General features: G+C 36.2%; 2 protein-coding genes across 9 annotated transcripts in view; both read right to left on the bottom strand.

The window, feature by feature from the left end:
* Positions 1 to 884: 884 nt before the first annotated feature.
* Positions 885 to 18,526, bottom strand: LOC111335310 (zinc finger FYVE domain-containing protein 9-like). 2 transcript variants are annotated; one of them, XM_022941190.2, is made up of 19 exons: positions 18,385 to 18,526; positions 16,480 to 16,547; positions 14,606 to 15,834; positions 13,916 to 14,015; positions 12,880 to 13,074; positions 12,518 to 12,745; positions 11,646 to 11,699; positions 10,967 to 11,032; positions 10,324 to 10,397; positions 10,055 to 10,145; positions 9,868 to 9,965; positions 8,580 to 8,706; positions 7,993 to 8,075; positions 7,409 to 7,513; positions 6,195 to 6,342; positions 6,011 to 6,091; positions 5,030 to 5,192; positions 4,178 to 4,451; positions 885 to 2,744 (listed from the first exon to the last, which is right to left on the bottom strand). In XM_022941190.2, the coding sequence occupies exons 2-19, from the start codon at positions 16,544 to 16,546 to the stop codon at positions 2,586 to 2,588; spliced, it is 3,342 nt and encodes a 1,113-aa protein (XP_022796925.2). In that variant the 5' UTR covers position 16,547; positions 18,385 to 18,526; the 3' UTR covers positions 885 to 2,585. The 2 variants fall into 2 exon arrangements, with proteins under 2 accessions (XP_022796925.2, XP_088593536.1); XM_088737410.1 differs by lacking the exon at positions 18,385 to 18,526 and adding an exon at positions 17,233 to 17,695.
* The window catches only part of LOC111335312 (EF-hand calcium-binding domain-containing protein 7), a 13,970-nt gene continuing 3,854 nt past the window's right edge, over positions 17,843 to 27,958 (bottom strand). For 4 of the 7 annotated variants that reach the window (XM_022941191.2, XM_088737438.1, XM_022941193.2 and 1 more), the window contains 10 exons: positions 27,074 to 27,160; positions 26,456 to 26,623; positions 25,183 to 25,318; positions 24,592 to 24,680; positions 24,309 to 24,463; positions 23,516 to 23,649; positions 22,641 to 22,789; positions 21,559 to 21,774; positions 20,580 to 20,687; positions 17,843 to 19,161 (listed from right to left, as the gene is read on the bottom strand). In XM_022941191.2, coding sequence (XP_022796926.2) covers positions 19,090 to 19,161; positions 20,580 to 20,687; positions 21,559 to 21,774; positions 22,641 to 22,789; positions 23,516 to 23,649; positions 24,309 to 24,463; positions 24,592 to 24,680; positions 25,183 to 25,318; positions 26,456 to 26,623; positions 27,074 to 27,160 — 1,314 coding nt within the window. In that variant the 3' untranslated portion in view covers positions 17,843 to 19,089. The remainder of the gene's footprint in view (positions 19,162 to 20,579; positions 20,688 to 21,558; positions 21,775 to 22,640; positions 22,790 to 23,515; positions 23,650 to 24,308; positions 24,464 to 24,591; positions 24,681 to 25,182; positions 25,319 to 26,455; positions 26,624 to 27,073; positions 27,161 to 27,958) is intronic. The other 3 variants (XM_088737437.1, XM_088737436.1, XM_022941192.2) reach the window with 3 other exon arrangements.

Genomic DNA, 27,958 nt, shown 5'->3' with positions numbered 1-27,958 from the left:
TTCCTATGAAGTTGGTTCAGAGAATTTGGTATTGCATCAGCTAATAATCCCCTAATTGATTATTTCCTCTATCCTCATCACTTGTCTGCTTGACATTGTATCAATATTGTAAGGGGAAATTCTGTCTTAGTCACCAACGGGAGCTCGTGTGAAGTCTGGCTCCTGATTCTGTGACTAAATGGAAGGCAATCTCACCAGTGTGGAGATGGGTTGTGAACAGTTCCTCTTAAGTTTGCTAAACAGAATTGCACTGGCCATTGCAGTCAGGATTACCTTTCAGACTTTTTATTTGTGTCAGACAATGAACAAGGACACCCCCACTCCCTCTTTGGAATTTCCACAAAGTGTGCTCCCAGAACTGCCCAAGAAACCATGATGACAGAAGAGATACCCACATCTTAAAACAACCTCGATGGTAATTACTATCAAAGAAATTTGGTAATACCAACTAAGTTGAAATTGTAAATTGGCCACCGAAAAGAGTTAAAAACCTGACGTTTTGAGCATTAGCCCTTCGTCAGAGCAAAAGAACCCTTCTAACCCTAAACAATGACTGGCACCTAATTTCTTCTTACGTTTTGACCTGCAATGTTCACAGGAATAAAGGAAATGAAATTTGAAAGCAAAATTTTGACATCACTATTTGTAATTTACACTTGCATTCATTTTCAACCAATCAGGTGTATTTTTTTACCTTTCACTCTTACAATCTCAGTGGTAACTCTCCTTACTGTCTGTCATTATTCAGTTCTTATGATGTAAGTTTGGAGAATTTGGCATTTGATTGACTAATCATCCCCTAATTGACATTTTTCTTTATTCTCGTCACGACTGCTTGATATTATATTAATAATGTAAGGAGAAATTCTGCATTGGTCACTCACAGCAGTTAAAAGGTTCATCTTTAATCTCCAACTTAGAAAAGTTAAATATATTTTGTTAATATGGATAAGGGTTTTGCAAGTTCCATATTGGAATGTCTAACAGGTTTCTAAATCAAGAATCACTGCATGTTATCATCTAGCATGTAGGTGAGATGGTGGAACTGATACCATAAATAATACAAGTCATACAGCTCACCTTACGCCAGACAATATTTTTCCTCAACACCATAATTTTACATAACTGTACCCAGCCAGACAAAAGTGTTCCTCGATACTCATTCAAAACATTGAAAAAGTAATCTATGCAATACATAAATAAATGGGGTAAGTTTCTAGTCAGAGAAACTGTGGTACTGCACTCATGGGAGAATATAACAAGATAACTTGGTTTTATCAACTGAGTTGATTAAGTAAATTGGCCACTGTATTTAGTTTCTAAAGCTGATGTCTTTAGTGTTACCCCTTCCTCATTCCCCGTGACGAAAGGCTAGTGATTGAAACATCAGCTTTGAAACTCTTTATGGTGGCCAATTTACTACTTCATCAACTCAGTTAAGAAAACCAAAATTACCTTGTTACATCACTTATTGGTTGTCTATGCAAGTTTTAAAAAGATGTGTGTCACTTAATATGAAAATTCTCCTGGACAACCTAAGAATAGTAGTAACAGACACAATGTGTTGGTTAATCTTGGTAGTTACCATGCTTCAACATAAATAAAACTCTTGACAAAAATGCCTCACAAAGTTCAGTTTCCATACCTTACAATTTTCATTAGAACCCTAGGATAATATAACCCTATGTGATGAAATCCCAAATAGATGTTAAACATTCTACAGCCCCAGAGTACCAAAATGAATGGAAAATGACCTAGATGTAATGGACATTTTTGTAATGACAAAGTTGTAACAAATAACATTTTTTATCTACTGGTAATACTGCAAAACAAAGAGTAGGGAAAAAACCCGTTTCCCTGGCCTTTCCTAATAAAAGGAAACACCCTTCTAAAGAATTACATCTTAAGTCTTTGAATTATGAAAACTAGATCCTTGATGAAAATGTAAATATTGTAATTTAGAAAAAAAAAATTCTGTGAACCTGTACCATAGCTGGACATGTTCCATATTACAAAATACAACAAGTTTATAATTCAAGAAATTCTGCATGTTATCACCCGGCATATAGGTGAGATGGTGGAACTGATACCATAAATAATACAAGTCATACCACTCACCTTATGCCAGACAATATTTTTCCTCAATACCATGATTTAAAATTAATTTACCCAGTGCCAGGTGTTACATCAATCTTGCAATAAATGAATGACTCCACACATAGAATCAAACACAAACAGGTGAAGTCTCTAAGAACCATATATTATACACTGTACACAAGAATATCATGTTTCTTCAGATTCATGCTTGAACAAACTTAACAATTTCACTTGAAGTTAGAGTCCTTAAAGCTATTTGAATTAGCAGTATCTCTAGCTGTGTCTCTAAAAAATTAATCCACAGCCTGAGAAAATTCAATTTTACATTTGAAAAGAACATTATTACAGATATCACATTTATTCTCTCCTTTTTTTGCCCAATCTTTTCATGTATTCTGAAAAGGTCCTTTGACCCCTTCCTGTCTTTGGGTCGCTTCTTGTTCATGAGGTAACCAACATGGCTATACAGATATTGTTGCCAATGTCTGTCAGAGCAGCCTCAAAACTTTAAACAACAACTCTACACTTAATGAATGCCTTCTTTGTTGATTTACAGCAGCATGTATCACAGGAACTAATACATTGTCAAGATCTACCATAATATTAGCTGGGAGGAATTGCTGATTGCTTCCTGAAAGATAACCAACCTTTGAGAGAGAAAAAAAGGGACACAAAAATGTATTAATTTCACACAGCCTAGCATGGCTTGCTACTGGTTTCCTTGTAAATTTACTAGGAGGATTTGGTGTAAGATCAAGATAACTACCTGATAAATTTGAGTATTCTCATTACCTGTTTGCTGGATAATGTATGGATATTATAGGGAGAAGTTACATGTTAATCACTTCCAGGAGTTAAAGGGTTACCATGAATTTGTAGTATGCAAAAGTACTCAAACTTCATCCATGATGAAAATGGATACAATACAACTTAGTAAAAATACATTAATAATATTGATCAAGGTTATGCAAGTTCTAAGATTACGAGGTAAACCAAATTTATAACTCAATAATTATTGCACATTATCATCTAGCATATAGTTGAGCTGGTGGCACTGATACCATAACAAATAAAAGCTCGTACAGCTCACCTTGTGCCACATGATATTTTTCCTTGAAAACCACAATTTAAAATAACACGACTAGTGCCAAGTGTATCATATCAATCTTGCCAGATATTAATAAGTAACACAGTTCATTGATAAGTCTTCAAGGTATCATAATGTCTTATGGGTTTATGATTCAAAGAATTGCTGTATGTTATCATCTGGCATATAGGTGAGATGGTGGAACTGATACTACAAATAATAAAAGTTCATACAGCTCACCTTATGCCAGACAATATTTTCCTCAAAACCACAATTTAAAATAACTGCAAGTTTCAGATTATGGGGTAAAACATAATTATAATTCACTAATTATTGCATGTTTTCATCTGGCATAAAGGTACGCTAGTGGCACTGATACCACAAATAATAAACGTTCATACAGCTCACCTTATACCAGTCAATATTTTTCCTCAAAACCACAATTTAAAATAATTGTAACTAGTGCCAGGTGTACCACATTAATCTTGTCCTAGATTAATGAATCCAAAGTCCACTAATAAGTCTTCAAGGCATTATAATATTTTACAGGTTCATAATTCAAGAATTGCTGCATGTTATGATCTAGCATATAGGTGAGATGGTGGGACTGATACCATAAATAATACAAGTCATAAAGCTTGCCTTATGCCAGACAATACTTTTCCTCAACAACTTGAATTAAAGTGACTACATGCAGTGTTTGAGATGAAGAGCTTTATACTCTCAACCTTTCATGCAGGAAGCCACAATGAGAACAACTGACTGACTGATTAATAGATTGATTAACCGATTGACTGACTGACTGACTGACTGACTGACTGACTGACTGATTGACTGATTGATTGACTGATTGACTGAATGACTGACCAACAAAAAAAGCAATATGACTGCACAGAAAAAGATACCTTAATCTAAAAACATGTCTCAACTACTAAAGCTTAATACATCTCATGGCAACTACTCCAATAGTAGTATAAGTTATAAATGCCTTACATTATCAGGATCCAAATTTACTCTCAATCCAACAGATGTACACCCATCTGAGCTCATTTTGGACAAGTGAGGCATGAGTGTCTGGCAAAAAGCCTTTGCCAGCTCTCCAGTGAGTTTATTAAGGTCCCTCGATGCACTCTGTTGTCCTTCCACCAAAAAGAACACCTCTGTCCATTGTATTCTAAATACATTCTTGCGTGTGAAGTTACATCCACTGTGGACCTTGACACTTGGAAAAGAATCTAGCTTTAAACCGTCTATTGGGCTGTGCAAACTGTGGAAATTTGAAAGAATTATTGATCAAGAAAAGTCAATCAGTTGTGGCATCAACATTTTATTGAAGATTAAGCATAATCCTCTTTAAAAGTTATGCCAGCACCTTTGTCAGTACATGAACTATTAAGCTATTAAGTAAATTGAATGAATCCTTATTAAGATAATATTTTTTTTTAACAGCAAAAAAAGCCAAACACAAAGATGTGATTACAAGTCTACCATGTAAGTTTAAGTCAAGAACTCTGAGTGCAAGTTTCTGTAGCAAGAAAGAAGTCTTTACAACAGAATTAAAGCTTCCAAAGGAAAATAAAGCAAACCTGAAAGTAAAGTAGGCAAGCAGAAAAAAAAAAAGAGAGAAAGTAAAGAAAAAATTTTTAGGCATTCAGTTGATTGAAAATCAAACTTACACATCTCAACCATGATTACTGGTACTTATTCATAATTATCTCCATAATATTCATTATTTTATAGCCATCATTATTATTCTCATTTTCAAGATGTCAAATTTTCTCTTCCACAATGAGAGTAAGCAAGGACAGAGGGACAATTATTTGTCTAAGACAAGTTAAACAGCACCTTGCTTGCTCTGAAGTATTTTGACGACTGACCCACTCCACAATGACTTGTTCTTCACCTGCCCCACCTGGAACCCCTGTAGTAATTGCATAGTCCTGCATTTCTTTCAAAGAATTTCTTAACTTTCCAATCACTTCTGGCATCAATTGGACCATAATGCCATCTATACAAAGACAAAAACAAAAAATAAACTCACCAAATACCAGTATTTATGCCAGAGGAAACTGGGCATGAACTCTCTCTAATTTAACCCTTGTTCTCCAAGACTATCTAGCATCTACTTTCTTCCCACAATATCACCCCTGAACAGGGTTCGACATCTCCACTAGCGCGGTAGCCCGAGGCTAGTAAAAATTTGGTCAGGCTAATAAAAAAAAAACACGTTTAATAGCCCGCTGGCTAGTAGAAAAATTGAAAGAAATAATAATTAGTTTACTTGAAGTTCACAGTTAATTAAAAAAACAAAGTTCAAATTTGAATGATAATACCAATAAAGAAGGCATCAGCCTTTCATCTACTGGCGTCTTTTTTGTCTTGCGTGTCGATCATAAATCGCTAGATCCCAGGCTCCGCACTTACCAATGTTGCGATGCCTTGCAGATTGCCTTGCACTTGAAGCGTTTGTACTATTCTTTATTATTTTAAAAGACATTCCCAATAAGTTTAGAGGAAGGTTTGCATGTTTGGAGTTGAAGCAGACCTCGAGGGAAATTGATCCGGGCTACCAAGTTGTGTTTCGCGCGAGTAAATTTTAGAAATCACTAGCGCGGTGGCTAGTAATGCAGGTAGCCAGGTGTCGAACCCTGCCTGAATTACACTTAAAAGTCAATGCAGTAAAGTAAATGTGCACCAACTAAAGAACCTGTTGATCATTAAATAAATTCTCCTTGACAGCACCTCAGAAAATGTATAGAGAAAAGTATGGAGAATATGCATACTGATGTTAGGGTGTAAAGGGTTAAATGTAGATGACAAACAAACCTTCTACAATGTTGACTTTTGCCATAAATGGACTGCTAGGCTTAAGTGCCCCACTAAATACAATAAAGCTTGCTCCAGTTACTAAAAGAAGAACAAAATGATAAGAGTTTGAGCGAGTTAAACAATATACAAATACTCAAACCAACTACCCTGAGTGCTTTCTTCAACATGTTTCAGTAGGTACCTTTCCTAGCTTGATTTTGTATGTTGATTGCTTGAGTTTTGTAGCCTTGTTCATTCTGCATGCACACCAGATGTGAGTCTGCTTCTAAGCTGAAGTTGGCTCCAAGGGCCATGACATGCTCATCAGTGGCATTGAGAATCTTTACTACCTAATGAGAGAATCAAAAAACATTTATTTCAAAAAAAAAAAACAAGGTATTGTCTGTTCATGATTTTGATCATTGCTCATACCAAAAAGGTAAAAACCTTTGTAATTGTCCTTGCTGCCTTAACTCTTCAACTCCCAAGAGTGCACAAGACAGAATTTCTCCTCACAACATCAAAACAATATCAAGCAAACAAGTGACGAGAAAGAAATGTCAATTAGGGGATTGTCGGTTTCTGACTGTTCAAGTTCTTCTGAGGAATATTGCAAGATGTTCAGATTTCCTCCTCCTGAATTACAAAGCATTAATAGCACAAACAAACAGCTGGATTGATATCTTCTGTTGAGAACTAAAAATCCCTAATAACACTTGAGTGGTAAACTAAACTTAACTTCACAATTTTGATAAAGATTTTATAATCTTGATCCCAGAAGTGATTAAGATGTAATTTCTCCTTCTGATACCCTACACTATCCAGCATACAGGACATGAGAATACTCAAACTTATCAGGTAGAAGTTATCATCTTGATCTAAAACCAAATTCTTGCAACTAATTTACAAGAAAATGTGCAACAGCTAGAGAGGACAGTTAACAATCAAATCTTGGGAGTTTAAGGCTTAATCAATCAGCCCCTTACAGGGCTATGGTCTAGCAGCATCAAGTGGCCCCTGGCGCCTTATTTTTGTTCTTGGGTGACCCAGGAATCTTAGTTTTTTCATAAAAAACATATGCTGGGCACCCTGGATTTCACAGTTTCTGAGCACTGGGCTCCCTTCCATTTTTCTTAGAGCACAGCCTTGCCCTTATCATAAGAATTGAAGACTTCAATTGTTCACCAACCCTTTCACTCCAAAGAGTGACCAGCATCTAATTTCTCATTACATTATCCCCCCTGAATCACACATTAAGGTCACGAGAATAAAGGAATTGATCACTGACTAAAACAGCTCTTGATTGCTTGACAAATTCTCCTTATCGGCTCCTTGGGAAGTGTATAGAGAACAGTATGGAGAATATGCATACCGTCTGATGTTAGGGTATAGAGGGATAAAATTGAAAATTGTTACCTCATCATATCTGTCTTGAGGCAATCTAACTAAGGTCTTTTTTTCTTCCATGTGTATGAGAAGCCCTGTAACTCTTGGTAATGTATACTGGAAATTCTTGAAGTCCTAAGAAAATTAATCAGGTAATGTCATACTCAGTAACAAGGCTATAATTATTCAGTATAAAAAAAAGTCCACAATCAAGTAGTGGATAAAATTAATTGTGGTTTCGAGTTTCTGAAAGAGACATTTAGCATTATTCACAGTGCCTTTCTCTGCCCAGGATTATAATAGTTACATGTAACAAAATGCAATCCTGCCTTGGTTGCACATTATTATGCTGGATAGTTCTATCCAGCCAATAACTGTTTACTAAGCATGCTACACTATCGCCTGGATAGCAACTAACTGATTACTTGGCAACACTCCTTGTCACTTCAAGCAACTGAAATTTAAGATGAGCTCAAGAAGTGTCAGTAAGGTAACACTAAGTCTTGTGCAAGAATACTTACTGCCTAAGCGCCAATCCAAAATTACAATCTAGCTGATCTATGTAAATGATTTTGAGCAACCACTGTACAATAAAAAGAATAATGAGCACATACTGCTAACAGATTCATGATTGTGTGGCCAACTTCACCATATACTGTCGATCTGCTTCTTGAACTGAATAATGGACAGGGATAATCTAGAATCAACCAAAACATATCTAACTCAGAGTGATGACTCTTTGTTGAAAGTGAGGTAGAGAAGAAAATTACAAAATTAATTGGTGGACAAAAATAATTGGAGCATCAAATAAAAGTAAAACAAATGAAACAAGCAATGCATTTTCTGAAATTATATGTGTAGGTGTTGTCTCTCATTTACTACTCAAGTGATTCAGTGCATGCTGCAAAATCAAACCTAATAATAAAAACAATAACACTAATAATAACAATAATAATGACAATAATAATAATAATAATAATAATAATAACAATAATAAAAATAATAATAATATAAAAATACAACACTAATCTAATAAAGTTGCACTCAAAAATACACAATAACCCTGGAGTAGGTTTGATTTGATGCTCATTTTGTGTGTTTTTGTTTTTCCACAGGACTCAGTTTATCTAGCTGATCTAGATACTGATTCCATTTAATTTGTAACATACTTTCATTACGGTTCAATAGAGGACTTACTCACATCTGAACTCTGCTCCAAGTCTTAGTTGCAGCCTTAAAGGAAACAACTGGGCCCATGGCGCTTCCAGACGTTTTATCAACACTCCTATGACATAAGGAGTGGACGGAACAGGGATGTTCTTCAAACACTGAAAAGATTTGATTGCATTAAAAAATGTCAAACATCAATCACATAATTATAGAATTATTGTTGATTAACCTTTCCTCTCCCAAGATCTCATCAGAAATTCTCCTTACTGTCTGCCATACAATTCATACAATATGAGTTGGGAGAATTTGGTATTGGATCTGGAAAGCACTTAATAGAAAAAAGGTTTTAAAAAAATGAGGCTTTCAATAGCCCTTATCACATTTGTGTCTGCAATGCAAAGGGTCCGTGGAGTTACAGTTTCAGGATGAGGCTATCTGGTCAACGTTTCTCGAGAAACACCAGAAACACTCCATGTCTGACCATATAACTCTGGAATCTGCGTTTTTTTTCTGCCGAGGAAAAGGTTAAAATTCTTATTGGTAATTGTCCTGGCATCACGAAAGGAAGATTGAAAGAATGGCTGTCATTTTGGAAAGGAACGGCAAAATTTTGTCGCATTTGTTCATGACTACGGTTGTTGTTCCTTTGTCAGCCGTTTTGAGGTTTAACTCAGAGTCACGTTTCAAGGCCCTCAGCGCCTTGCATTCGGCCAGAAGCAAATTATCTTTTGGCTTTGTAATTTCTATTTCTGAAAGGTCACTTTTAACCTCTTCTAAATAGTTTTCAAGGGCTACTGATTTTGGTATTGGTGGTATCCATGTAGATTTGACATGGCAGGGATGGGTTTTTTTGTCCTCCCCTTCGGATATGTAAATCAGACGCATTCTCCTTACGAACTGATCAAAGTCACACAATAGTTGTTGTCTGATCTGAATTTAAGCCCTTTTGCCAGTAAATTAATCTGGTTGTTTGTAAGTTCTTTATTTGAGAGGTTTTTATGTGCGTTTTGTTCGCCTCTAGTTTGATAGTTGAACGTCTTTGGCAAGACCGTGGTTTCGATCCTAATCTTGTGGATCTCATCAGTTGCTGATTCACTGAATAGACTGTTGCACCCGTACGCAAAACAATGTCTAACCATGACGAGAACATGCTGTATCCTCAAGAAAATGAATAAAAATACCTCGAAATGTAGCCATTTGCTTCAACTTTACTTGAAAGTTTTACCTGTGTGACCGGATAGCCTCGTTTCGAAACTTCAAAGTCCGCTGAGCTCTCGTACAGTGGGCGTAAATGCGATAAGGGCTATTTCAAGGCATACCTGAAATGATGGTTTTACATACAGGAAGCCTGCATTGTCATCACTGCCAAGAAATGGTTGACCAAAAATTGTGTAGCCAAGTTCAGACACAGTGTGACCTACCAGTAATTGAAAAAAATCTTAGTTCCAAGAAATGCTGCAAACAATTCTTGTTGTTTTCATTAATGAACAGGAGTCAGGATTCTACCTTGTTTTGCATATGCAAAGGCTGTATTGAAGTGTGAAAGGACATCCTTTGGAAGCATTGTCTCTTTGCGATGACACTCCAACAGGACCACCTGAAAACATTGGACACAATTAAATCACTAATAACCAAAATAATTTTTTAATTAATGTTAATTTTAGATCTCTATTCCACCTGTGACCAAACTCAAAATTTATCACCTCTCTTCAACAATTTAAAGAAAAGATATTTCAACACTTTTGACACAATTATAACTAACCCAGATGTCTTACCATCTCTTCTTGGTTAGCTGCCCCCATCCCTTCTGTAACAAAACACCAGCATTTGCGCTTCACACAACAGCTCACTAGAGAGAATGAAGAAAAGGGAACACGAATCCTAAGTCCTTTTTCCCCTCTCAATTCAGGGCCCTTTGCTACAGCTATCCCAAAGATTAATCTTAACCACAAGGGGAAGAGCATAGTTTGCTTTGTTATAACAAATCCTTTATTTCAAATGAGTAAGCTCCCACAGTGTTACCAATAAGTGGTTAATTCAATAAAATAATTATTCCATTTGTACTTGTTGGAAACAAAAATGGTAACACAAACTTGACACTATACCACTTGTCTGCTATTATTATCTCATATCAAATGCACTCTCCTGGATAAATTTTTAAGAATCTTCCAACACTTTATCCAGTTTATTTAACCCTTTGGCCCCTAAAAGTGACTAGCATCAAATTTCTCCTTACAATATCACCCGAGTCACACACTAAGGGAATGAGAATAAACTAAATGATCACCAACTAAAGAGGCTCCTGATTGATTAACTAATTCTCTTTGTCCACATCTTAGAAAATGTATAGAGAACAGTATGGAGAACATGCATAACAATGTTAAAATGTAAAGGGTTGATGTGAGAATTCACACTTACATTTCACTAAACTGACTTTAACAACTAGGTTCTTATTCAGCAGAAATACAACAGTTTCATGAAGACCTGTTTACAAAGAGAATTATCAGCATTAGAGGAAATATGAGGACTTTCCCTAAAAGAAAAGATAAACATAATATCTGAACAAAATTTTTTTTTATAATTTATTGACCTTCTTGAGACTATTTCTAATCTACTTGTCCTGACAACTAATTCAAGGCTGATCTAGTGACTTTACTACAACAAAACTGCCAACATAACAACAATAGTGGTAAAACTATTAGCTAGTGGCTGAAACAAGGAAACAAGTTTCCAGGGAGGATATTACAGGAGGCATGCTTTCTCAACCTTTTTCTCCACAACCAGTGAGTGTTCCATCTAAGTTTCATAATCATATTGTTCTCCCAAAAGCTTTAGAGGCAGCTAAAACAAGGTAACAATTTTCCAAGAAGAATATTGGGGAGGTATGCTTTCTTATCCATTATTTTTTTTCGAACTGGTATATGTTCCATCTATAGTGTATGTTAAAAACATATTGTTCTCTCAAAAGCTTGAATCCTTGAGCTGATCAATTTTCTTCGAGATATCACTGATCTTAAATTAATTCCAAATAAATTACTTGGCTAGTCGTGACATTTAGTAATTTATTTGATGTAACATCAACTACAAAAGTTTGCACCTTTCAGCTGATGCATGATTTCTGCAGGATCAGGCCTCTCTTGAATTGATATCTCTGAAACATACGAGAAATACAATTACATATAATTATTATTGAATCGCATCATTGAATAAAATCTCGCATTCTGATTGGTTATCGAAGTGACGTACTAAGCATGGAATTGCAAGCTGAAAACGAGGCTAAGTGACATTGTTTTGCATCTACAAAAACATAACAATTTTAAGTAATGCTGTTTCCTTTTTTTCTCATTTTTATTCAGTTATGCGATTCAAGGAAAATCCATTACTTCACTTGTGAATTCTGCATTAAATTGCACTTGAAAACCAATATCTTTTAGCATGCAATTCAATGCAAAATTCCCTCGTCAAGTAATGAATTTTCCTATAGCATTTATCATCTATCTCATAAGACAGAGAGTTTCTGAGTGACTCGTCATGTCTTAACTACATACTGTGAGTCTTCTTTGGGAAATAAGGTTGAGTAGTCATGCATCAAGACATTTATCAATCTTTGAATGTTGTCCTTCAGTAACATTCCAGCAGCAAAAGCTCCGACTTCTACAATATTTTACAGTTATTTTACTGTAATTCAAGGCCACATTAGTGTTTTTATTGTTTGACCAACATTTAATTTCTTCCTTACAGTATCACAATTGAATATGACACTTTGGTCTTAAGAATGAAGGAAATGATCAACAAGTAAAAAAGCTCTTGATTGTCAAACAGATACTCTTAATCACTACTAACTTTAGAAGATGTATAGAGAACAGTATAGAGAATATGCATACTGATGTTACGCAGTGAAGAGCTAAGGACCAACCTTCCCAAACAATTGAATTGAACAAGGAAGAATTACTCATTGCTGTTACATACCTTCATTTGTAACTCTTAAAACTGGTGGCAGTGCAGTTATATCTTGTGGCAACAATGACCGCACATTGTCAACATCCAATCGAAACAGGCAATCACTGTCATCAGACAAAGCAGGGGATGTTGGTGTGGATAATGGAGTGCTAGGTGCATCTGTGGGTGGCAGCTCTGGAATTTGTAGTGGAGGAAGAACTGGGGGAGAGGAGGATGGTGCTGTGGCAGCATCCACTCCTAAAGAATGAGTTCCAGTCATTAGACAACAGAAACAATGGAATTACATTCCAATGTTGAACAATTACAGAGTCACTTAGGAAAAGTTTGTGATCATGTTTACAGACTGAAGTAATTTAAGATCAATTCTTCACCTGGGTCAGGTAACTCTGTGGAATCAAATTCATCTCCTAAGGCCTCTGCACATTCTGCAATCTCTTGTTGGTCAGCTGGCAAGTCTTCATGTTCTTCTAAAACATCTTCTGTCAGCAAATCAACTGGCACACTGTCAAAATGATTTCTGAGATTGTCATCCTCTTGGCTCTCCATCACCTCTGATAATGCCTGAGCTGAAATTACAGTGATTATCAATATCATGCCTTGAAAAATGACACTTTGACCAGAAGAATTTTGAATAACATCTGATTGATGCCCCAAAAAAGATTATTCTCAAGGTATGCACTCCTTAACTCTTTAATGGGCCTTTTGCAGCTAGAGATCATGTGCTTAGATACCGCATAGCAACACCATACTGGAAAGCAAGCACTCCAGTGATCTCAGACAGTATAGAGGTCACAGAGGTCTGCATTCAAACAAAGAATACAGCAGATAACAGGTCAAAAGGTAATTGTTAATTAAGATCTAATTGTTAATTCTCCTATCTAGATGCCACACATTTCCTTTTGAATTAGTCACAAGAATTTGGTGTTGGATCAAGATAACAACTTATACCTGACAAGTTTGAGTATAATTCTCATTACCCAGGGGTTTCATTAAGGGCCACGCTCCAAGCGAATTGACCAGGTTGTGTAGACGGCTTTGCTCACCTGGTTTGACCATCTGGAGGAAAGTTTTTCTTACTAATAGAGAGTTATAGTTCAAAGAGTTTTGCCCACCCTGTAAAAACCAGTAGCCCTCCTGATGAAAACGTTAATGAAACCTCTGATTACCTGTTTGCCCGATAACATATGGATATTAACATGTTAATCACTTCCAAAAGTTAAAGGGTTTAAATTATTAAAATTTCTGTGATTTGGAGAGTATTTCTTCATTCTAATCAGACAAACAGCACAAAAAAAACCCCCCACCATTTCCAAAAAAAAAATGCAAACAAGAAAAACTAATCATGAGTCCATATTTTTTAGATATGATAATAAACATTAAATGCTAGAACTGATAACAATAAGATACCTCTTAAGAGGGCACTACAGCAGACTTGGCAAACACGACCTTCCTTGTTGTCCAGATAAGGTAAAACAAACTTCATATTACAGCAAGATGAACAAAGAGCCTGCAATTAACATAATTCAAATAGATGACTACTGATTTAAATCTAACGACATATTAGTAGTAATCTGTTAAAAAGACTTAAATTGCAAAAACTCGAATACAAGAACTTGTAACAAAGACAATTATGACTTTTGTTGTTGTTGCATAACATAATTATGCAACCTGAGGACATTCTTTCTTGAATAATCTCTGCAATAAATGGATATTGTACAGTGTTATACAATTCAGGAGCAGATCGCTTTCTGAAAAACTGTTCTGAATGGTCCTCAAGACAAGTTATGGCTTAGAGCCATTCCAAAGAACCTCAATATTAGTTTTAGAGTTTATTTTTGGTATTTTGTCCAACCATACACAATTCTTTTGACAACTAAACTACCAAATCGTAAGTTTACTTTTTGCATCTATCTGTTTTACAAATAATTACCTTAAAAGTAATTTTTGTGACACCTGTCAATTCAGGAATAACACTGGGTTAGGGTTAGGTATATTCAATGATCAAGCATTGCATACATAAGCCTCTATATGCAATTAAATTTCTGCACAATTTCTAACCAGCATAAAAATTGAAGAGTGTATTGTGAGCTACAATACCTTTCCACAAGCTCTGCAGTGATGTCTCCTCTTCAAAACACCAAATTTCAACCCGCAGTTCATACAGTGAGTAGCTACAGAATCAGGCACCCAGATGGGCGGCACTCTGCCAAGACAAGCTTCTCCTGAGGTGATACGGCGAGCCTTAACTGCTCCTTGAGACTGCAATGTCATGGTTAATTGAGGAGATTGTGTACCTTCATCGCGATGGACTTGGCTAAACTGATTACCTGTGTCAAAACTCTCTTGTTCTGAACCATTATAAATGTTTGTTATCGTAGGGTCATTTTGAAAAGAAGCACCAGAATCTGCATTCTCATTCTGTGCATAAAAATCCTGTGTTTCTGTCATATGAGTTTGATCAAAATATGTAGAATAAGTTTCAAACTGTGCACCAGCTACTGGCATGTTAGACAATCCAGGTTCACAAAGACGTTCACCTTGAGATTGGTCATATGATGTTACATTACTACCATAGGCAGATGTACCAACATCCTGGGGATGCAAAACAGAGGTGGTTGACGATTGTTCAAGAGTCTCCCCTTGTTCTGAAACAACAAATTCATTCAAACCATACTGGCTAGCCTCATCGTCTCCTGGCTGTTCTGAGTTATCTCTAGATGTATCTTCAGTCCAGCCTACAAATTCTAAATCTTGTGTGTGCTCAGCAACACCATTTGCTACCACTGCTGAGTGTAATCTTGACTCATCAATGTCACCATTGATTTGTTTGTCTACATGATCAAAATTATAACTGTTTGCTTCCTGGCCATCAGATGCTCTATCACTCCTTTCTTGAGTCATCAATAGGCTCTCCCCATCATCAAGTGAGCTGACATGGTGGTTTGTGTGCTCCACACCATTCAAGTCAAAGTGCCCAGCTGTGTTAACACTCTCAGAAGTGTCCTGTGCATTTTCCTGCAAAGTACTATCAACAAGTGTGCAGACCACACTTTCCTCCAGTTCTTCTAGTTCATCCCTCAAAGTCTTTTTAGCCACATTTTGATTAGTAATAGCTTCAGCTGCTTGAATCACTCCATTAATACTACTGCTATCATCACTGTCATCATCAACGTCCTTCTTGCTGTCGGCAGGATATTGGTCAGGCTCCTGATCTGACAATACCTCTTCTTGGATTGAAGGGAATGGAGACTGAAAACTCTGTGTTGCTACTCGCTTTCTGTCAACAGCTAACACTTTGACTGTACTGGTTTGATCTAGCTTTGGTTCTAAATTTCAAAATTGAAAGCATTACAAATATTAATAATCAATAGTTGAAAATAATTTTCAAATAGTTTTAGTAATTTAAGCATTTATTGCTTGATAGTTAAAGATTAAAATGGCAATATTGAAAAAGGACCTTCCTGCAAACTGTCATTAATATCAAAACCAAATAATGTTCATTCTTCTTAATCAATTTCACACTTTTATGTCCTTAATAGTTCTATACCAATAGTTTATTTGTTTTCATTTCTTTGTAGCAACATGACATTCCCAAATAGAATTTGTTTCATATTGCTCACTTTTAACCTTTTACTATATGCTTCACAAAATCTCCAACTTTGGTATTCAAAACTGCTTCAGCTTTTGAATTTAACTCATTTAATATATGGCTAAGGACAATCAGAGCCAATGTGTAAACATCACAGACATTTTACACTGACATAAATTGAGTTAGCAATGTTTACATCAAAAACATATTGGCCTGCTTTTTACCAATCATGCCAATGTTGAGGTAATTTCAACCAAATAAATAGTAAGACGACTCAACAAAAAAGAACATTATTTTTAATTAAAAGTTAACCTCATATTGAAGAGTACTTTTGTTTTGCAAGCACCCATCATATCTAACAACACAAGGACTTGACTCTAACCTTCTTCCTTTTCTTCAAATTCATCTAATAGCTTGTCTAAGTCCACAGGAACAAAGGTACTGGCCATTCTGCAAACACATTTCACAAAGACTATAGCTGTAGATTGAAGCATGACACACAAACCCCATCCCATTTAAGTTTTCTCCAGTGGAGTCCTGGAATTTCTTAAACTCTGTAAGTGCAAGTTTAGGGGAGCACTGGGATGCCAAAATGGTGAGAGCACTCGCCTCCCACCACTATGGCACGGTTCAATTCCCAGACCTGGCGTCACATGTAGGTTGAGTTCGTTGTTGGTTCTCATCCTTTACTCTTAGAGTTTATATCTGGGTCCTCCAGTTTTCCTCCTTCCCAAAAATCAACTTTTCAAATCCTAGTTTGACCTGGAGTGGAGTGTTTTTAACATGAGCCACCGGTTCAGAAGATTGGGCAACCACTTCCTACATTATCAACTTTAAATCAATTATTTATTTATTTACAAGTTTCGTCTTAGGAAGGGCCTGGACTTTAGAGGAAAAACTGAGGCTTTTATGCAATAGAACCAGGTAAAACCCTTTGGTACTTAAAGAGTGACTAGCATCTCATTTCCCTTAGGTGAATTTCTCATTTTGTAACATTTTTTAATTAGTAAATTAACTAATTAGTTGTAATTTAGTAAGTTAGAAATTTTGCATTTGTAAACCTTATCGCAATTCAGCTCTTGGCTGCAAGCTTTTTAAGGTGAATAATCTATCTATCTATCTATCTATCTTATGCCTGTGCATGTAACAGCATCACCCCTGACTCAAACATCAATATAAGGGGAAAAAAGCAAATGATTGTCAACAAAGAAGGTTATGATTGTCAAACCAATTCTCCTTAGCTTGTCGGTACCACAGGAGATGTATAAAAGTCAGGATGTAGAACATACTTCATGATTAAGGTGAAAAAATGGACAAGATTTTAGTCCTTAACATGACTAGTTCCCCTGACAGTTAAGGATTCTTAGTTATTGTCCTCGTAGGAATAAGACACTGTGAAAGCTAAGCCTCTTGCAAAACAAAGTAAAACAATGCACTTAACCTGAAGTAAAAAACCCCTTCAAAACTATTGAATTAATAACAGAAAAAAGCATATGACACCAAAGAATGCAACCAAAAAAGAGGTTTTTTTAAAATAATAATAATAATAATAATAATAATAATAATAATAATAATAATAAAAACAACATAATGTACTGCAAAAAAAAAAAAAAAAAGGTAAAATACTCAGTCTTCTTTCAATATTCTCCATATAGAATTATATGCTATAGTTCTAACATAACTAAGGATATTTTTCCAGGGATTCCAAAGAATAAATAATCTAAAGTATTTAAACCGTATTCCACTCCACTTGAAACATATTTTAATTGTATCATGACAAAGAAGAAATGCTAAAATTTGCACTGCAATGTGATAAGATCTTCCCTTGTGTCGTCATAATTAAAATGAGGTTCACACCATTATTTCTCAACATCAGTGTTTTCCTGTCGACAATTTCATTTTTTTAATCAGTGTATATTCGATCTAAAACGGGTTTGTCCCAAATTCACTATTAAACTAAAAACTGCAAACTCCTTCTTCTAAAAAACCAACCACAAAATAATTGCAAAATCGTTGTACTCTTTTGTAGTAACTCCAAATGCACAGTTGTTGACAAAGAAATCTTAGAATTGTTAAGTATGTTTTCGTTTCATATTCAAGCATAAATACGTACGTGTTTATTCTTTGACTAAACGAAAGGTAGTCGGTTACAAGCTACAAACGAATTTTCCTCTCTTTAAAGTGATCATAGGTCCTTAAATCAAGCAAATCACCACAGCGAAGTCAACATGCAATCTTTTAGAACGTTTCAGGGAAATTATCCTTGGAATTGTCTTGATCACCTCACCTGCAAGGTCCAAAGTTCCGCCGCAATCTATCATTTCACATGGCTTTTACATAAAGCTGGCGATGACAGGCCACTAAATATCGAGGTTGAACGTTCTCTTGCTGAAAAGAACACCGTTCAGTCTTGAAAAGCTGAAATTTTGCTCATAATTTTGAATACGCAACATAAACAGCTTTCGCTCGCCTCTTGTGAGTCTCCCGTGAGTTCACGTTAATGATCAGCAGTAAAGGTATGTTGTGTAAGACTTCATGAAGTATCACATTTGCATATCCACACCTTTCGTTTTCATGCCGTAGACGCTTTTCTCTCCCAGCAGGAGTATAAGAATTGTTTTTTTTTTTTCACTTACCCTAATTTCTGAAAATATTGCCACTCCTCCTGAAGATTACAATAGTGGCTTCTCTAACCCACTGTTTGTTTCCATTTGCTTTATTACCTTGGTTTTGGTGAGGCTTAATTTAGAAATAAAAATTTCCATATGCTCATCTTAGTTGGATTTGAAATTAAAACGGATCTCCTCGAAAAATTAAATGCGGTCAACAGGTATTGGTGCAAAAAGTACATCTGTAAGGGTTGTCCCACCCTTGAACATGTTATGTACTTTTGAGCCTTCAGTCAATGTTCTGAAAAAATGAAACTTCAGGACGGTGGAATTTGTTATTTTCATGGCCTTTTGTATTTCTGTTCTCAGAGCAAAGAAGATCACTATTCTATCCTCAAAGAATATTTTACAAACATTTCCCTGCGCACATCCTGGGGTACAAAATGATGAACGACCTGCAATTAAAAAAACAGATATACAATCTGCTCTCAATTTTTAACAAATTAATTGGTGTGGATGACTGCAAAATTCTTTAAAAGTGATTAGAGTGATGAACAATAACACAGCACACAACACTTAAAACAGAAAGGATGCCCTGATGTGAGAACTGCCTCTGCATGCTTTTCCAGTTGGAGGGGAGGGATCTTAAAACCTCTGTCATAGTGATATTTGAAGACATGCTAGACTGTTTCATCAAGCTTATATACAACATGATTAGACCCCCTTTGTTGGACAAAACTCGATCTGGTGGATAACCAGAGGCGGATCCAGGAATTTTTGATTGGGGGGATCCAAACTTTGGTTCAGAAAGGACTGTTGGACTCTTTGAGGCAAATTAGTTCTCCCCCACACCCCCTCCCACCAGTCGCGGTTGCACGTTATAATTCATTGGTCGCTTACCATTTATTTGGATTCATTAACAAAATCAGCCAGTTAAAAGTGATATACGAACCTGTCTCAAAGTTGTAAGCATTAGGTTTGATAGGGGGTCTGGATCCCCCGGACCCTTCCCCTGGATCCACCACTGATAACCCTATAAATTCTGCTATCGCTTATCCACTGGATAGCATGGTTCAAGGTTCATGGTTCATTTATTTCACATTATTTACATAAAATTAACATAAATTAGATAGAAGAGTAAAATTGCAACAAATGATTAGAGCATAAAATATATAAAGTACAGATTATAAAAATGTGTGTGGTGGTCAAAGAAGCAAGGCTTTCTAGTTCGCCACCACCTACTTTTAGATAAACAAAGAAATGGCACTGAGCTAGGATTGATGTGCAAGAGAGAATTATGTGTTTATAATTTAAGGTATGTTAGAGATATACTGAACCAAGCAAGAAAATCTATACAGGACAAGCTTAATAAGAGAAAAACAGACACACATACAAACAAACAAACAACAGCAACAACAATGAATGAAAGCAGAAACAGAAACAAAGGGGAGGAAGAGAACAACACATCATCAGCAACAACAGCAGCAACAAAGACCAAAATATAAGCAGACAATTATTAACTCTGTTATTATTATAATTATAGTTATTTACATATGGATAGTTATGTACTATAATCATTACTAAATAGTTACGTACTAAATAGTTACGATAGTTACGTACTATAATCATATCCACATGTTAATTTGCGCAATATAAATATTAAATTATTATTATCATAATTATAATAATTTTGATCACTAAACAGATTATATAATTATTATTTTATTGACAAGAGATCAGGTGGGCCATATAAAGTTTCTTAAACCTGTTAAATGTTTGGTTTTTTTTTGTGATCCACCATTTACACAACTGGACCCTGAATGCTGGCCAAATTTGACACCAATTGGATTCACCTACAAAAGGTGATGCTTACCTCAGTGCTGTTAGCATCGACTTGGATTGTATAATCTAGATTGCCTCTGTGGCTTAAACAATTCTTACTGGAGCTACAGTCCACTCTGACAACCACATCACTGTGGGACTGGTAATAAACACAGCAGTAACATTAGTAACCTTTTCACATGTAATACTGACCAAAGAGAAATTTCTACTTACAATGTAAATTTTCAAGCAGAAAGGCAATGAAAAGAAAAGAAAAGTATCAACTACCAAGTATTATGTGGAGGCGCGGTGGCCTCATGGTTAGTGCGCTTGACTCCGGATCAAGTGGTCCGGGTTCGAGCCCCGGCCGGGACATTGTTTTGTGTTCTTAGGCACGACACTTTACTCTCACAGTACCTCTCTTCACCCAGGTGTTTAAATGGGTACTGGCAATTTAATGCTGGGGGTAACCCTGCGATGGACTAGCATCCCATCCAGGGGGGAGTAGAAATACTCCCAATCGCTTCATGCTACAGAAACCGGAGTTAAGCACCGATCTAATGGGTCACTAGGCTCAAAAACAGACTTTTACTTTTTACCAAGTATTATGATATAGGGTCAAATTCTTGGAAATAAAATCATGAGAATTCGAATGGGAAAGATGATAAATTTTGAGCTTGGTACTGACAAAGAGAAAGATGCTTTTCTACTTAACACCAGTGGGGGACTAAGAAAAAATTCTAAGTCCCAGCCATTAGGAACAAAACCTTGGGCCTTCACCATTGTTTTCATCATTTAAGTTGCTCTAACTGATGTTTGATGACTTCAAATTTGGCAATTGAAAATGAAACGTAGTGATTTTACCCTACGTAAAATTTAGTTTTTCAGTTTTATAGGTAATTTTTCTTCAGTTCAAGCTGGTTTGCTAGCATCTAAGCTTTAGAGTAGTTGTCTTTTGCTCAGGTTAAAAAAGGAATTACTTTAAAAGTCTACATTCAAACTAGACCTGAATAGTTCCATGAAATTCTCACCATGTTCTGTAATGCCATGGTCACTCTGATGGCACTTTCATATTTGAACAAAACTAGGTCCCTCATCCCCTTTATATTTTCCTTTTTGGTTACATTGTTTAACACTGATGATACCACAGCTTTACGTACAGCTTCATTCTTGTTTTCCACAACTGAATTCACTTCTACTGTTGGCCTACACCTGTTACAAAACACCTCAAGCAAAAATGGACTTGCCTATGAAATGAAAATGAAAATGAAAATAAAAATGAATGAATGAATAAACTCCACCAGATCTGTTAACAGTGTTAGCTCCAACTGTTAAAATAAGTATTTATAGGGAAAAAAAGCTTGTGTCTTTAAGGAAATAATAAGAACTAAAAAAAAAAAATGTACATAAACAACCTCATGCATGCAAAAAAAAAAAAGTGTATGGCAAAGACATATATTGGTTTAATTCATGGCATTTATATATACACTGTAGAGCACAGCTGATCAGAATACTTAGGATGGAGATTCTCACATCATGGGAGTTCGCAGTTTAAAACTGAATTGTTTACTGAGGGATTTCATGGTCGTTATCTGTAAGAATGCAATAACTGTGATTGGCTTGTCTGTTCCGCATGTGCAGATTGTTGTAGTTGATGTCACAAAGAAAACAAGCATTCGATGGATGTGTATAAATCACTGCTTTGTATTTTTTGCCAAGCATAGCTGGCCCCCATAGCATGACTGATTTTCATTATGCACTTGATTCATTGACAGCATGTACCATGTACAAGAGCTTTGACCAACCCCCACCCCTCTTAATTTGCAACACTTGTGAGCACTACCAAATAAGGTAATGAATATGTGCGAGGTAAATCAGACAATGAGACACAACAAAATAATAGCAAGTTTTCAGAGAAAGTTTTCTATAGTTAATTGTTAGTTATAAGTCCCCTTAGTGAGTTATTTTGTGGGGAATAAACATGCAAATGAAGAAGAATCCGTGAGTTCTGGGTACCATTGTGAGGAATGGCTCAACCATGATGATACAATACAATCCTTGATTACTTTTGACATTCAATTGAAAATTATTGTTATGAGCACTAACATTTTACCTGATCCAACTCAAGGGCTTTGTTATAGCCCATATTCTCAAGAGTCAGCCATAGGTCATAAGGATCACCATCTGCATCTTGTGCTTCCATCAAGTTCAGGTCTAGGAATCCTTTCAGAGTTATTTCATCATCCTTCATTTCAAAATTATCTAAAAAAAAACAAACAAACAAACTGCTGCTGTAAATAATGCATCCATTGCAATTTCATGACTTTCCCTGCCTTTTGTAACAGCTGTTTGATGTTTTCCATGACCTGCAATCAAAGGGTTGGTTCTGGAACAAGGTGATTTATGATTGTGCAAGGAAGGCATTTTTCTTTCTTTTCATCCTGTACGGGTCTGACATTTCTCAGAAAGTCCTATGTGGATTTGACATTGCCCGGACAGTCCTACATGGATGTGACATTGTTCAAACAGTCCTAAAAAGGTTTGACACAACTCAGACAGTTCTAAGTGGATTTGAAATTGCTCAGACAGTGCTAGATGGATTTGACATTGCTAAGACAATTCCTTATGGATTTGACATTGCTCAGACAATACTATATGGAATTAACATTGCTTTGATAGTCCTTCATGGCTTTGACACTGCTCAGACAATGCTTCAAGGATTTGACATTGTTCAGACAGTCCTAAATGGGTTAGACACTGCTCAAACAGCTGGTTCTATAAATTATGGGTGTGACATTGTTCAGACAGTTCTACAGAGATTTGACATTGTGCATACAGGGTACAGTAGCTCAATACTGTGACTGATACAGAATTATTTATCTGTGTACTTAAGACTCATGTTTAAGCCTTAGCTGGGTTAGGGTGTTATGGTCCTGAGAGGACAACATGTGATTGTTCCTTTTTTATTGCAGCCGATCAGAATATTACCTTTCATAATTTCCCATGCATCATCATCACAAAGGTCTCCACCAGATTTAACCTGGAACAAGTCAAATTCTTCACGACTTAAATATCCATTCCCATTGAGATCACAACCATCAAAGATTTCAGACAGGGCTTCCCTGTTTCAATGACAAACAAAATCAGAAAAGTTCATATCAAATTGCACAACAATTTTCTAAATATATTTTTAGATTTTCAACAAGCCTGGCTAGACAGTTACCTTCTTTAGCACTGAATTAGTTCTCTTCTGCATGTGGTTCGAATCCCTTACAGGCCTGATTTTTTTCAGGTCTGATTTTCGCTATTGCATAAATAGCGCTCTCTACTGCGAGGATCGTGCATCATACGTATCTAATACCGCAGTTCAAAATATATCAACTTCATATAATTATTCATTGTATCTTCTGCATTGTGTTGCTTACAAACTGCATTTCTTAGTGGTGAAAATTTGCAGTGAATGAGTTGCTGGCAATCAGATCCTTGTGATTGCAAAAATACTTCTAGGATCACCAGAAGTCAAACATTGTAATTCATTTTGGTAGAAGGAAATATATGGCAAAAGGTTGTTTCAATGTAACAAAAAAAAAAGATTTTGGATAGTACTTTTGGGAATGGGTCAAAGCAATTTTGATGTGAGAGATGTGTAAGTTTTTGTTACAAGAACCATGAAATACGAATTTAAATCTACCAATAAACTTCTGCCTTGTGCAAGGTTTTCTATGAAATTGACATTGCCTAGTGGTCTTGAAAACAACTCAAATCATTAAAAGTCATTTACTTAAAGATCTTGCTTAGTTTGAGGTTTTCTCCATGGCCTGTGGTGAGGTTCACTTGTTTGGCAGGTTCTGCTTCTCTAACCGAGAGCCAACAACCAGTTGTGAATGTTATTAAACTGTATGTCCCTTTTTCCAGCTCACAGCGAAAACAATATTTCTAAAAAGGCAAAATAATACTACTTAAAAGAAATAATTATATACTGTACACTATAATTTGTAAACAGCCAGACTGACTTCCCAAATTTAAGAAAATTAAATGCTGTCTCATTTTGTACCAATACTCACTGGCCCAAGTTTGGACTCTGTAAATGCAACCACTTCTGAATTCTTGTCTATACAGAACACTGCCATGTCTATTGCTCTCAGTTGATCTGCTATTAAGTTGAAAATGAAACAGCCTTCTGTTATGCATTAATTTAATTTTAATTTAGTCCATTTTCACTGCATTAAGTTTTGCAGTGGGGAAGGACTAGAAAGGAACATAGGAACCATTCGTGCTAGTCCACCCTCCCACCCATCCCACCCCAGGGGAGGACATCCATCACACAGTAATCTCGTGTGTGGGAAATCAATGTCTCCTACCCCAACCCTGCAGGAGACGGGACCTCCATTTATTCGTCCCTATCTGAGAAGGCTAGAATATCTAACCATTTCTTGATGTTATAGAAAGGTAGCAAATTCTTCTCAATTATTTTAAGACCCTGAGTGCTTGTCCGGCCGGGGCTTGAACCCTTGACCTCCCGCACAACAGTCCAGCGCTCTATCCATTGAGCTAACCAGGAGGCAGTAAAATGCAGTAAAATGCATTGAACTAATAAATGTTTCATTCTTAAGATTCAAATTTTGAGAATATAAATTGAATCGCATTCTGGTTACCTTTCTTGTTTTTAGTCGATCGGATGGTAAGAAAGACTTCAGAGTCCTTTGTGAGGTGCAGTTTATAATGATGACTAGAAATCATTCCCTTTTTGTCGATAAAGAAACTGCCCTTGCTGCTTCCCTTATTCCAATCCTACAAAACAATGCAAGGAAATGAGTTTTGGGACTTTTTAATGTCCAAAAATTTTCCAAGTGAAGGAGTTTCTGAGCAAAGGTCATCATTAACGGCATTCAATCTCAAACATTACTTTTGCTTACTAATACCTCACACCAGCAAAACATGCTTTGCTAAACGTAGTTTAACTGCCAAAAATTAGAAACAGCAACATACATTTTCTGTAGGAACCTCGACTTAACGAACCTCTAAATATTAACAAGTTCCGCAAGACAGTAAAACAAACGATACTTCAGTTTCAGCCCACCTAAAGTTACAGTAAAACATTTGCCACAGAACCTTGATATAACAAACCCTCGATATAACGAACCAGTTTCCTCAGATTCCCTTAAGTAGCACTTCGTTAAGTCAAGGTTCCACTGTAATATAACACTAGTAAGGAAGCCTGTACTTCATATGCCCCATGGTTTCTTTGGCCTTCCTTTACATTTCTCTCAAAACTAATAAGTATCATTATAGTTCACCACTAAATTTTCTCCGGTTCTTATTGGTTTAAATCGATCACGTGACGCAATAGTGTTCATCCATGGAGAGACACTATCAGCCCATAGCGCCCGCCCACGGAAAATACCTGGATGGATAGTGCCCGTCCGCGGAAAATACCTGGATTAATAGTACTCATCCGTGAAAAGTTTTGAATAGTTTGACAGCCACGAAGTTAGGCAGATCGGAAAAACAGTGACTTTTCAATTCTGACAGGTATAACGTATTATTTAGCCAATGTACGGTTGCAAATTATTGACATTTGTGACAAGCTGTAGGCGTGGAAGAAAATTTAGTGGCGAACAATAAAAACAATAGAGTGTTTATGTCTCGGAACTATCGGTCTGATAGTTGCCCCTTGGAAATTTGATGTTCTTAAAACTAGCATATTTGCCCTCAAAGCTTCGCTTCTCAGGCAAATATTTGTTTTAAGAACATCAAATTTCCGCGGGGCAACTATCAGACCGAAAGTTCCTCGATAGAAACACTCTATTGTTTAAATAGCGTTTGTAGTTATTGGTGACAAAATAAAACCCTCACCTTGGAGACAACACTAACTAATAACGACTGGCTTTAGTCTAATGTAAATCTGTACAGAATATGCCATTATACCATCAAGTTTCCAGGCTCCTGAAGGATTTTTCTACTTTTAGACTGTCTTCTATTTGTACCAGAATTTGATAAAGAAGGAGAAGTAACATCATCATCATCAGCTCTTGCTAGTTTCTTAAGGCTTTTCTGTTTACAGTCCTCTGCTGTAGTAACAAGTAGTGCCGCAAACTGAAGGAATAATAATTATCATTTCAACCTTTAAAAACCCTTGAGAGGGACTGCCATCTAATTTCTCCATAGAGAATCACCTCTGAATGAATCAAAGATCAAGGTTGTGAGAATGAAGAAAATGATTTCTGACTGAAGAAGCTCTTGATTGTTTGACAAAGTCTCCTTGTTAATACCACAGGAAATATAAAGAGGAATGTGTGGAGAATATACAAACTGATGTGAGTGTGTAAAGAGTAAATATTTTCAGTTTTGTTATTCTGATGGTTTTCATTTTTCATACTTTCTATTGATGAGAAGGAATCTATGCAGTTAAAGTAGCATAAAGCCACAACATCAATTTAATGAAATTATTCAATAATTGTCTGGCATCCTAAAGGAGTTTTTACTGATCTAAAGCAAAGGTGAAGCCTTTGTATAATAACTCAATTCCATGTAATATGTACATACCTCATTATAATCCAGTTTTCCATCGTTGTTTACATCAGCATCATCTAGAATTGCCTGCACCTCAGATTTGGTCATGCGTTCTCCTTGCTGTTAAAGACAACAAAACTTAACCCAGGGCTCAATGTCAATAACTTTTCAACTTACTAGCCAAGTAGCTGGTGACAACTTAGATGTTACAACAATTTCAGTTTGTTTACTAGCCAAACTGGCTTATGGAAGTCGAAAAACCACTAGCCAAAATTGAAGTTCTACTCATCGGTGGCTAGTTGGCTACCATTAGTGTTGAGCCCTGTTAACCATTCATAAAAACAATAAGACAACAAAAAACCAGAGCGACATGATAGATATATCCAGGCAAGCAATCTCAACAAAGACTATCATAAACATGTCTGATCAGTTTGTTGAGGTGCAAAAATGAGACATTTGAACAGATCACACACATTTTTTACTTATCGCCAAACAAGACAGGACTTTTTACTTCAGGAGGGTCACTAAACTCCTACACTAGTTTCTTCCTAACATAAGGAGACGTGTTGTAGAGTATTCATGGGCCAAGTGATCACTCTCCACTAATTCAACTGTATTTTATTAAATAATCAAGATAGTATGTTTACCATACAATACTTGTACAGTAATTAGTTATTTTACTTTTACTTAGGGGAGTAGACTTAGGACACGATTGAGTAATGGAAAGTTCCTCACAGTGGTAACATTTTGTGACTCTATGTAATGCAATACACTACACATATAACATCACTTTTTCTAAACCTTGCTTCTTGACAGATGGGAGCATCACATCCATTTTAACGAACCTTCCCTCTCCTTGCTTTATTCTCAGCTAAATCCCCTCCAATCCACAGATTTCTAACTGACTGAGTGACATAA

This window comes from Stylophora pistillata, chromosome 11, assembly GCF_964205215.1.
Source record: "Stylophora pistillata chromosome 11, jaStyPist1.2, whole genome shotgun sequence".
Classification (NCBI taxonomy): Eukaryota; Metazoa; Cnidaria; class Anthozoa; order Scleractinia; family Pocilloporidae; genus Stylophora; species Stylophora pistillata.
Note: the sequence above shows the minus strand (reverse complement) of the source record. Positions and strands in the feature narration are given on the sequence as shown.

Bases quoted from the DNA above. Each gene is read 5' to 3' on its own strand.
- LOC111335310 (XM_088737410.1), bottom strand. The intron at 9,966-10,054 runs GTAGAATCCTGA...AATTACTGGTAG, and splicing joins CTTTGCATATGCAAAACAAG to GTCACACTGTGTCTGAACTT. The intron at 8,707-9,867 runs GTATGCCTTGAA...AAATCTTTTCAG, and splicing joins ATGTAAAACCATCATTTCAG to TGTTTGAAGAACATCCCTGT.